Raw genomic sequence first — 12534 nt, 5'->3', positions numbered from 1 at the left:
GCGTGACTGTACATTTTGAAGAATTGAAATAGCATGCTACTGTCTGTTAGCAAGAATTACATTTAAAACCAGACAAACTAATATTAGCTGCCGACATGCTTGAGTCTCAAACCTGCCACCAAAAATTCAGAGTTCAATTGCTGGTGTGGATCTCTCATGTTCATTATGACAATTAACCTAACCAGACAGAAATGCAAACAAACAAAATTCAGGTACAAATCAAAGTAACCTCAAAAAATGAAACAACTGTGTGTAGTACGTGTTATTATTTTATTGAACATTAAATAATCCATTGAGTGTTTTGTGCGATGTGTAAACAAATGTTCTTATTAAAGGTTTCAGGAACTGATTAAACATAATGTATTATACACATGCATTAAGACTGAACATATATGAGGTAAATGGTCACATTTTGCACGAGACTGATTACAGCATCATGGAATTTTTAATTTTTTCCATCAAAACAAGATGTGTAGTTGCAATGTTAAAACTTGTATATTAACATGTATAACTATTATAAACAAATTTGATTCTTATAATATCGAAATATCAGTGTAGGTGGGGGATCAAGAAAAATTAGCTAGCCTGCACATACTTTTACAGTGAAAATTTTTTCATATCCATCAAAACAAATCATAAATTTTTGGATGTTGTTAATTGCACAAGCAAACAAAATTTTATAGATTTTTAAAAATTACCATTAAATTGTACTTTTCAGAATAAGTTTAGTGTTTTTATCTTGTTTTATTCTTTCCAGATATTGGAACAATTATGCATGTGTCCGAGATGTCTCCTCTCCGTGGGTCAGTGTCGTGGACTGGGAAGCCTGTTTCTTATTATCTCCATATAATTGACCGAACCAAGGTATGTGAACATTTTTGGAAAGTTAGTCCTTTTCATGGCCAAGATTATATGCTTGCACGTCTCCCTCTGAGTGGAGTGCTTTTTCAGCCAACAAATTGTTCCTCATTCACTGCTTCAAATTTTGCACCCCAAAAAAGTATGGAGTGTTGAGAGTCTTGTTTTAACAATATTGTACATAATAGTCGCACAAGTAAATTAGATGCTGGTTTTGAATCGTGTTAATTATCATTTTGTTTTTAATAATTAAACAATTTAAGCACGTGAATTGTAATGATCATGATGGTGTGTTTTTGTATGATCAGCAGCTTAATTCTCAAAAAGTAGCAAATAGCTTTGAACCCTATCTGCAGTATATGAATTTGGTAAAATTGTTTCAGTGGGTAAATTATGAGAAAAGGACAGTGTTCGAAAAAAAATTTCTTGCAAGGAATATTAAAAAAAAGTAAGAAGCAATTGTTTTTTTTAAAAAAAGCAATCTTTGCATTTTGAGAAATCTGGCATTGAAAATGCATGTTTCTGTAAATTTCCTTAGGTAGGAGAGTCATCATAGTGCATTTAATGAATCAAAACATATTGCCTTACTACATTTAGTACTCGTGCTTACCTGTAATGTAGTGGTTAATGCTGTTACTTTGTAACCAAGGATTCCTGGTTCCATTTCTAGTTGATCAGGGTGGCGACAGACCTGGAAAACTGGGAAAAGTCAGGGAATTTTGTCTTTTTTTTTTTTTTTTTTTTTTTTTTTGGGGCGGCGATGGAGTAAATGAGTCAGGCATTTTCTATTAAATATGTCGTTATGAAGTACTGCATGGAAAAACAGGAAATCTTGTTGCTAACTTTGGGTCTCAACTTTTAGGCCCCTATTATGCACAACACAACAATGGTGCCAGAAACCAGTGATGAGAGGTGGGGAGAGAAATTTCCGGAGTGGCAGAAAACATTCATAAGCCTGTAAATATTAGGTGGAAAGTGCATTGAATTATGTATTTTTTCTCTTCTGTATGGGAGTAGTAAGGGGTCAAGAGCTGTCAAGAAATGGGGGAGGGGTGTGTGTACCAACACTATGGTGCCGTCCGATAGTTGTTCGGACGTTGTAGTACGGCATTTTGTTGGACATGGAGACAAATAAGGACGCTATGCAACACTATAATTTGTCGAATGTCATTAATGCATGCAGTTTTTTTCCCCCCTATATCACCTTTCGACTAATGTCGAACTTCGACAAAATGTCTCACTACAAGATGCGACAAAAATCTCATGGAATTCATTTTTGTTTAATGTCTTCAGACTTTGACATTGACAAAAATCGCATTCATAAACAGAACTTTGTACAGTCACAGACAGTTTTTGGTAGTAACGATTTCATTGACTTTCAATGGAATAGTTACAATCCAGAAGTGACCGTGACTGTACATCAGAGTTTCTCGGGTTTGGTACCACAGTTCATTGAACAAACTTTTTATTCATGCAATTTTTGTAGGACATAGCAGTCGACATTTGTTCCCTGTTCCACAGACTGCCCAGCCAATTCAATAATTTAACAAACCAAATAGAATTTTTTAAACATCAGGCAAGTTTTAGAAGGCTGTTGAGTAAAAATATATGTAACTTTATCACATGTAATATTAGTTCGTTATTATTTTTCTTGTTGTTTTCGGTTGTTAGTTCATTCCGTATTTGGAATCTTCTGATAAATAAATAAATAAATTTGTCATCTGCGACATCCCACAAAAATTGCATGCTATGCACTCTTATTAACCCGATGCCCCAGTATGACATTTTTTTTGTCATGTATGACGTTTGTCTGATACAACATTCAACAAAAATTGCATTCATAAATGGAACCTTAGACTGCAAATATGCCACTAGAATTTTATTACTCTTCTGGCTCACTTAATAATCGAACGTTACATAAATAAAGAAAATTCGATCTCTACACATTAGAATCCTGTGGATCCACCTTGGTCATTTCTGTATGCAAGAAAGCTTTGGGGTTTTAAGGTTTAATGTAGCAATGCGTACAAAGGTTTTCTTTCACACCCCAGACATAATACTGGTTTTGCACAAGTTAACATAGGCTTACATTGACATTGAACTGTTACTCGATGTCAAGAAGAATCCAACAAATCGGGATATATCTATTGATATATTGCAACAAAGTGAACAGATATCTGCATTCGTAAACATTATAAAAATCTGACAAGTGCATGCTCTCAACCTCAGTTTTCTGCTACACTCACATTGTAATTCACCTCCCTCCTTGCCCTGTCCATTTAAACTCATGAGAGATAATTGTTAATCTACCACTGAGTGAAGTTAATGCCCAATGTTATGAAATAAAATAATAATAATAAATAGGTAAATATTTTAATATAGTAATTACTCGAATCCTTCAATTCTAAAAGTGTTAGCACTTTCTTCAATAACCGACGTTTCTCTACCATCCCTGCTAAATTTTCACTTTTATTTTACTGATTTATGCAAGGGACATCCACAAGGTAAGTTCCGATTAGTAGAGACTTTGATTTTTTGCAAACGCGATAACACTGAAAAATGTTAATTGCTGCAAACTTGTGTTTGTTAATCTGCAGTAATATCTGGACACATTTTTCACCCATCCGAAATAGCGAAATAATGTGAATTTGGCCTTAAATGTGAATTGTTGCATTTTCCAAGTATTTAAAAAAAATGGTGATAAACAACTAAAAATACTACGAATTCAACATTCTTGTGTTTATCAGGCTTAAAAAAATATGCCACATTTGTGTATGTAGAACGTGCACACTTTCCAACATTTTAAATAAGAGAAAACTATAATACATGTTATGCATAAAATTATTCTGACAGCTACATGAAACCCTGTGTTTCCCACGATTTTTTAACTGCTATCGGAACGCTTTGCATCACAGGGCAAAGTGGCGATGTTTTGACAGGAAATCGAATGCTCATCAACCGCCACACGGGAGCCGTAACATCCATATTTGTCCACCAGGAAATAATGGAAAGTAACTTCCTCAAATATCAGTTCAAACCTATCAAGCTCTCATGAACAGGTAGACCATGAGACATACAATTTAAAACACTAGTTTCAAAACACCTTGAAGGTATAAATCTTAGGTATATTTCCCAGAAAATGCACTAAAATGAAATTCAGAATTTTGAGAAAAATAACACTGAATAGTAAAACAATAACTTGGAAACTTCCTGCTCTGACCACTAACTCCGTGTACAGACGCCATCAGAACTTATTTTCTCGGTACCCCTCGTATATAAACTTTCAGAAGCTGTTACCAACAGCGTGTTCTTGTTTTAAGATTTGATTAGCTATATCAGGCACCTGTACAATGCAGTAGATTCCCATCTATACATTTTTTGCCTTAAATGTTTAATAATATCGCCAGCAATAATGGTATAACTATGTGTTGCCAGTTACACAGTACTTGAATATCCTGTCAATCTGACTGAATGATAAGTTCCATTGATAATGTAAGGAAATGTGACACTTTGTTTTGTACAATTCCATTGTTTCACTTTCAGAACATTTCCGAGAATCAGGTTTATGGGATTTTAGGGGTATTAGACACTATGTGTTCCGATGTCTGCATCGAATAATCTGGGAATTGCTTGTGATTTGTAATAATTTTCCAAATTCGCTATTTTGCCGTTTGAATTCAAATCATAGAGAAATGAAGTCAATTTCCCTGAATATAATATTAAATTTGATCTGTATGACTTTATTATTTCTATTTACAAAAACATGGATTTAGTTCATAATTGTCAGGGAAAAATATAAAATTTATCCTGTAAAACCTGGAAAAGTCAGGGAATTTCATTTCTGCTTTTCTGTAGCCACCCTGGTTGGAACATGTACCACAGTGGTTCTGATCCCACTTAACTATTTCAACCTAGGTTGACAACTTGTACAAATACTCGGAAGTAATGGAAAATTAAGTTTTCTTGCAATGGGTGAACTATTTATGGCATGAAATTCAAACCCTTCTTTTCCACCATGCAAAAAAGAGATTGCCTCACTGCTTATTCGTATTTCTTGGCGTTGAAAAATTTCCACTTCTATCAGAAATGAAACTTTTTAGTTAGGAACATTCAAAAATGAATGATGTGCCAAGTGAGCCTTGTACTGTCTCCTGAAAATTTGAACATCTAGTAAGGCCATGCAATAATTTTACTTGCTGCGATGAAGAAAGGTTGGATTAAGGCTCTCTCTCATATTAAAGTGTGTCTCAGGTTTGATTCTCGCTGGGCAGAGGGTGAGGAAATATTTTCATGTTTAAAGGAGCCAATTCTTTTATGTACATGCATGCGCAGAATATTTAGAATTCTAAATTGGTATGCTAAAACATTTCGTCGATCCTGTAAATGCTTGAATTCCACTAGTACTATAGTTGTATGTCTGCATTTTTATATCATTATGTTGGAATGAGAAAAGCATAAAGTTGCCTGAAAGTAGCATGCATTTTATTTGATTACTGTATACAGACACCAAACTGTGTAGAGTTGTCTAAAAACAAAAACATACCAAGGATTCCTGTTTCATAAAGCTTGCAGTAACATTTTTGAACTTGAGATGTTATTTCTGAAGAAGCATGTGCTTACCATGCCTGACAAGAATTATTTTCTGTCACACTTATATATTGTGCACTCATATATGCGCTAGAGTGGCTTGTGCTATGGGATATATCGGCCACTAGCGATGTATTTTTATACCAGCAAATATGCTCATAAGTTCATTGCTCTGATAGATCAAAAAATGATGTGCAACTTTACAATTTTTTCATCTTGTCATCAATATAAAGGTAGAAATTATGTATATCAATTCCTTATGCTGGGTTCAAAACTTAAGCTATCTCACAATACCACTTTTAGGGTGGTGGTACATGCTTCACCACTTCTTGATGAACAGATTGCAAATTCCTATAAAGAACGAGACAACATTTTCTGTTGTACTGGCAGCTGAAAATCTTTTTCCTTGGTCATCTAAAGTAGAAACCGTAAAAAGAAAAAAGTTATTATTCAGCAGGATGAAATGTTTTGAAAGAGACTACATACTATAACATTTCTTGTTCTGCCTTGACAAAATTTTCTGTACCCTCCGTAATGTCTTACGTTTTTAATTTTGTACAATTCTGCAGCAGTTTTATTTACGGAATCCAACCTTCACTGAATTGAACATTGTTTAAAGAGTCAAATTCTTCACGTTGCAGAATTTCTTGATAAAAATGTGTTCCTTTCCTAAGGCTTTGTTGAATGTTTGTAGAATTTTATTGTGAGCAAATAATCATTTTCATAAAAAAATATGAATTTTGAAAATGTGTGGTAACAACTTGAAACTATGTGATTACAAAAATTTTCACAAGTTAGTTTATGGATAATAATTCAACCTGAACTTATTATCTGCATCACCTGGGAGACAGGACAACATACAGTTGGAGCAGGAAGGTCAAAATTCATAATATATATTATTACAGTGGTAATGAGAATAAATTGCCCAGGTGCATATGTGTGTGTGAATACGCTCATGTACACCACAAATTTACCATCCAAATCGTGTGTAATTTCATGATGGGTCATTTTGTGTTCATTGCCATAAGACGTGGGAAAACCAGTAGAAGTAAAGACATACTGTCAGTCTTTAAATTTTGCTACTGGTAGCAGTGTACTGTACTGATCAGTATCGAAAGTTATGAGCAACATGTGTGATTGGGTAATAAGAAAAGCATATAGGCATTTGATGCATGAAACTTTTCCTTTGCTTGTGCTGGCCTCTTTTTTTTTTCCTGTTATGTGTGTAGATGGACTGTGCATGTTAATGATCATGCTGCTTTCAGAGTTTCAACAATAGTGTAGAAATACTTGGCCAGAAAAGGGCTACAGTTATTTTTAAACGGGTTTATTTGTGATATATCTGAACATGTGAGTTGTGTATCTGAAAAGACTATACATTGTAAAAAGATAGAGCATTTCTTATAAACAAAATAGGAGATCTGAATATTTAAAAGCATACTTTGTGAAACGTAATTTCACTGATTCATGTACTTATGAGAGTAACGTTGTAGTAGTGAAGTTGCATGCTTTGAAAGTAGGACATTAACTTTAGTTGTTAGAGACTGTCATCATGCGAGGCTTCTCTTTTATTTCAGTTGGAGCGCTATTTCCAAAGATTAAAGAATCCTAAAAACAGGGTAAGTGGCGGACATGGGAGGAGAGGTTGTTTGCCTTTTCATTTTCCTTTAATTTTTTTTACCGTAGAACATACATTACTCAGCTATGAATAATTATTACTTTATTTTTATCCTTGTGGTACTTTGGCACAGTATTTTTAAAAAAAATGAAAGCAAAAATCAAACAAAAATGAGTTCAGCAGCTCGCAATAAAAAATTGTATAGTTCTGTACTAGTAATTAGCATATCAATTACAAATCTTAATCTGGTACGTAACAATCATCTCCCTAACAAGGGTATTATTTGCTCACTGCATTGGCCAAGGTAGCACTAACATTATAGTTGGAATCTGCTTGAGCTGATTGGAGTTAACAAAGTCATACTTTGTTCAGCATAGGGAGGTGTCTTTTGCTGTAACATGAGCAATTTGTTTCAGGATGACGAAAATACGCCACCGCGTGTTAATCGGGCACGCCGGGATTTGACCAAACAATTGAACACCGATTCGAGCTCAAATGACTCCCGAGACATTCGGGATAGTGATGACAGTAGTGCTGTCATTGGGCCCACCACCCGAAGAGCATGGAGCGACTGGTGTAGTAATAAGGGGAAGAGCAGCAAGGAGAGCCAGAGTGAAGAGGAAACTAACACCAGCAATGGTAAGTCTGTTGTAGATATCTTCATCCTGTTCAAGAAAACACTTTCTTTTTTATTTATAACAACAGGGAACCCTGGAATGATATACGTACATCAAATCTATTTGTATTTGAATAAAACATGTGCATCAACTGAATGAAAATGAATTATTTCTCTTGTAGTCTATGGTTGTTACAAGCATAAAAACACAGTTTTCTGTTTTGATGTTTCAAGAGAACACTCGCTGTCTTTATCAGACATTTAGTGTTAGTTTGAATAAAAAGAACTAAAAACTAAAAATAAATGTCTGATAAAGGAAACATGTGTTCTCCTGAAACGTCACAACAAAAAACTGTGTTTTTATGCTTGCAATAACCGTAGACTACAAGAGAAATCATTCTACAATGCAAGCAATGCGTACATACAAGAAAAAAATGAATGAAAATGACAAAAACACTGTGAAATATAAATTTTATGTTATTTTTTTTAAATTACGAATGAAAGAACAATTACAATGTAAAATCTAGAACATGAAATGTAGAATTTTTTGAGGTTGAGATTTCCGCTAACGATTTCTGTAGTTTAAAATTACTGTCAATTAGTAAGCTGAGTTTAAATCATTGCAAAATACATTCGTGTTACTAATTAATATTAACAATATGTTTTGTTTATTGAATCGCTGATTTTTTTAATATGCTCAACATACTGAACATAATACAAGGTATTTGAAAAATACTTTTACAAACTTTGAGGGCTGGTTCCTCAATAAAGGCCTGCACAAGACCTGGAGCAGACCCGTTCGCGAGACATCGCTCCTGAAATGCCATGCAACCTGCGCAACACCCTCGCTTGAGCAGCTTGTATGCCCACCTGCACAGATCGTTCCTGGCAGGCATTGTAGACCCGGCGGGTACCCGCAGTCTTACGATACCTAGTAGGTCTCAGTTCGTTCTTTCCATCAACTGCAGACCCCTCCCTCTACATGACGTAGTTGCTTCGAGTAGAAACTGCACCGGGCCCACACCGTTCTGCAGTGTTGCCAACTGCAATAGATTTTCACTACTTAAAAAAGGGAACTCGAGGCTTCGTAACCCCCACACACACATTGAAATAGGTTTTCCGTGGCACAGGATCCATAAGTATATGTCGTAAACAACCAATATACGTATATATAGTGATATAGGACAGGACTGAAACATGTCACGTTCGACGCTGAGGTCGCGAGTCGAACAACACACTGTTCTACTGCGAACACCAGGGCCGTAGCCAGCCAGGGCCATTGCCGTTACCCTCGTTTGCGGGGTAGGGCCAAGTACTTGGATAAACGTGCCAACAAGAACAATCACAATAATAGTAATAAAGTAGCATGAAAGACATTATAATCCTCATAAATCACGCAAAAAGGGGGTAGAAGTCTGTTCTCACGCGCATTTGTGTTGAAACAGAGGATTAGAAATATTTTTTTTTCAACACGTCAATTTCACATTAGCTAATAATGGAAAACAAGCACACAAACTGTTTTTGAAAGAAAGAAAGTGCATGATAAATGCATTCCGAATGTACAGACATATGGCATGTAAAATTTCCATCTACAATATTTTCTTTTCACATGGAGCGACGTATTACATAATCAATTCATCCAACTCGTAACAAAGCAACATTAATAGCAAATAATATCACGGGCCGCCATAGCATTCTCTGTTTTAAAACTTTTCTCACTTAGATCGTTCGGCGCTCAGGGCCGACTCCCGCTACCACTTTGCTACAGCATTGAACTTGATGAGACTGCATAATATTTTATAATATATTTCTACTTTCATAAAATTTGAAATCAAGGGGTTGCAATTACCCCTCCATTCCCCCTCTGCAGGTGCCCTTGGCCGTCTGGAAGGAAAATGCAAGAAAAATATGAAAATTAATTCCATCTTGAGTACCCTTTAGCCCTGCTACTCTTAAATTCTGCTAGTCTGTTTTTTCTTGTACTTTAATGTTTGACCCCCACCCTGACTCTTCCACTAGACTTAATTTCCGTCCAAGGTTGTGAGCAATGCACCCTACCCCCTCTGGTTGCGCCACTGCGTGCCTGGTTAAGGCACCATGCAATGAAAAGCAATTAGTTTTCAGTGAGGAGATTTTTGTTTGCTCGATCATTCATTTAAATAAATGAAGCTGTAATACTGCGTGCATTTCCTGGCAATAAGATAAAAACTGCTTACGCTGAACTGAAATCGCTAAGTATATAAATTCTCCTTGGAGGAGAGAGCTCCTCCTAGGACCTCGTAGGATTTACGAGCTACGTAAGTAGGCAACACTGGCTGAAGCTGTCCACGTGGTGATGAAACACCTGGAGCGACACGCTGCCGGAGGGCTGTTTCCTTCCAGCAGGTTTTGCAGGCGCCCGGGTCTTGTTGAATGCCCAGTTACCTTGTAAGCGCAGAGCGCCTGGAAGACGAAGAACCCGGGTAAAGACGCAAGTCGACTCGTTGCCGTGGGCAGGCTAGCAGGTATACCCGTCCTCACGGGCAAGCGGGCAGTGGGTAGGTAAAATGCAGACTATGCTGGCCTCTATTCCTCAAACCAAAACAAGAAAAAAAAGTTCATATAAACATATGTCCGAAAATCCTTAGTTTCTCGGTTATTAATGAAAGAACATAATGACACATCTGTTAGACATTGTCGCCTTATTAGCAAGTGCAAGTGTTGAAACTGTCATCAACTTACAAACTCATAATAAATGTTCAAAATGTCCTCCTCTTGCTTCCACACACACATGCACGCGTCAGATCATGGACTGGTGCACGCTTTCACATACTCCCACACGGTGTCGAATGGTAATGCAGGCTTCCATGACACGTTGAAGTGTGTGTACATTAGGAATGTCTGCTGCATAAACAATTTTTTTTAGATGCCCCCACAGATAAAAATCAAGGATTGAGGTCGGGAGAACGTGCAGGCAATGGAACTATCCCTATCCTACCTATCCATCTGTCATGGTAGATATCAGCTAGTGCATCTCAAACAATGCGACTGAAATGTGCTGGAGCCCCATCATGCATAAACCACATGCTTCTTTTTATTTGCAAGGGCACATCCTGCAGCAAGGCTGGAAGAGTGTTCTGAATAAAGTCCCTGGAGACAGCGCCTGTAAGACGTGCTGGGAGAACATATGGACCTACTAGACAGTCACCTACAATTCCAGCCCACACATTAATCTTAAACTGATGCTGGTGTCTAGCCTGAATTGGTACCATGAGGATTTTCAAATGCCCACAAATGTTGGTTGTGAAAATTTTTTATTGCGTCTCGTCCAAATGTTGCCACATCTGTAAACAAGACAGACGAGACAAAGAACTGATTGGCAGTTTGTGCAACAAACCACTGGCAAAAGTTTGCCCATGGTGGGTAATCGGCAGGCGAAAGACCCTGCACATGTTGAAGATGATACGGATACATGCGCTGGTCATGTAGTATCCTCCATGCGGTGGTAGGAGATGCACCACATACTCGGGCCACTTATCTTGTGCTGATACCCGGATCTTCTGCAACAACCTGTAAAATGTGTTCTTCCTGGTCAGGCATATGAGCAACTCTTGGTCTTCCTATATCCATCGTTTGTGGTGCTACGGATCCTGTCTCAGCAACACGACAATAAACAGCAGCAAATGTTAAATGACTTGGCTGATTTCGGTCTGGAAACTCCATCTGAGTCCTCCTCCGTAGTCGAGCGGGTTAAGGCGTTCACTCGTCTTGAGATCGTTCGCTGTGGGATGGCGTAGGTTCGAATCCGGCTCTGGTCGGAATTTATTCGGCCTGCGTATAGGGCCGGTGGCAACCCACCATCGTGAGGAAATTGGGGAGCTCCGAGTGAGTGAGCGTAATCCGGTTGAGAAGACCTACTATAACGGCTGGGGATACGTCGGGCTGACCCCCCGACTATTCCAATACTGGTTGAAGATCTCCACGCTTAGAGGTGACGAAGGAAAGCGTGGGAGGGAGATCGGCAGTCGGTAGGTATGCCTAGGCCCTTCATGGGCTGTTGCGCAACGGATTATTATTATTATTATTAACTCCATCTGATACAACTGTGCAGCCTCGTGTCCATTACCATTCGCGCGACTGTACATAAAAATCATATCTGCCTGCTCACGATATGGATATCCTGCCATGTTTAACTGACCTGCAACACAAGAAAAACAGATTACCAACGAATGTACACAAATGGCAAATGAAAACAAGTCTCCTTGGCAACACATCGCCATCTAGGATACAATGAGTACATCAGCAGACTTCTATCGATAACATCATTTGATTATATCTAACAAAATTAATTTTATTATTGGTTACAAACTTAAGTTGGTGGATTGTATCTTGAAATGCATTGAACGTAAACTTTCATTAATAACTGAGAAACTAAGGATTTTTGGACATATGTTTATATGAACTTTTTTTTCTTGTTTTGGTTTGAAGAACCAGCCCTCAAACAATACTTGTAAAAGTATTTTTGAAACACCCTGTATATCTTTATCGAGAGCCAGTAGTACAGTGAGATGAAATGTCAGTTCCAAAGCTAAAAGCAACAATATTGCAAATCAAGTACAGGACAGCATGTTCTTGATAGCCAGTAAACCGTTAATTTTAATGTGATTGTTCTTCCCTGATATTATTCCAGATATGAAAGAGCAAAATTTCCATAAATTTGGCACCATAACGTTTCAGTGGATTTATGACAATTTTTTAGCAAAATTGTAGCAGATTCACATCATGTAACATTGCAAAAGAATCCATATATTGTGAATTTTTTTTAATTGATCCACTGCTAAATTATAAGTATCACAGGTGTTATAGATCGACCACA

General features: G+C 37.2%; 1 protein-coding gene across 4 annotated transcripts in view; it reads left to right on the top strand.

The window, feature by feature from the left end:
- Positions 1 to 12534, top strand: part of gpp (DOT1 like histone lysine methyltransferase grappa) — a 96692-nt gene that overhangs the window by 42571 nt on the left and 41587 nt on the right. For 3 of the 4 annotated variants that reach the window (XM_083132028.1, XM_083132026.1, XM_083132029.1), the window contains exons 8-10: positions 758 to 864; positions 7023 to 7064; positions 7480 to 7702. In XM_083132028.1, the coding sequence (XP_082988154.1) occupies positions 758 to 864; positions 7023 to 7064; positions 7480 to 7702 (372 nt within the window). The remainder of the gene's footprint in view (positions 1 to 757; positions 865 to 7022; positions 7065 to 7479; positions 7703 to 12534) is intronic. The other variant, XM_083132027.1, reaches the window with a different exon arrangement.

Source organism: Lepisma saccharinum, chromosome 1 (assembly GCF_977018435.1).
Source record: "Lepisma saccharinum chromosome 1, izLepSacc3.1, whole genome shotgun sequence".
NCBI classification, from domain to species: Eukaryota; Metazoa; Arthropoda; class Insecta; order Zygentoma; family Lepismatidae; genus Lepisma; species Lepisma saccharinum.
This window is presented reverse-complemented; position numbering and strand designations above follow the sequence as displayed.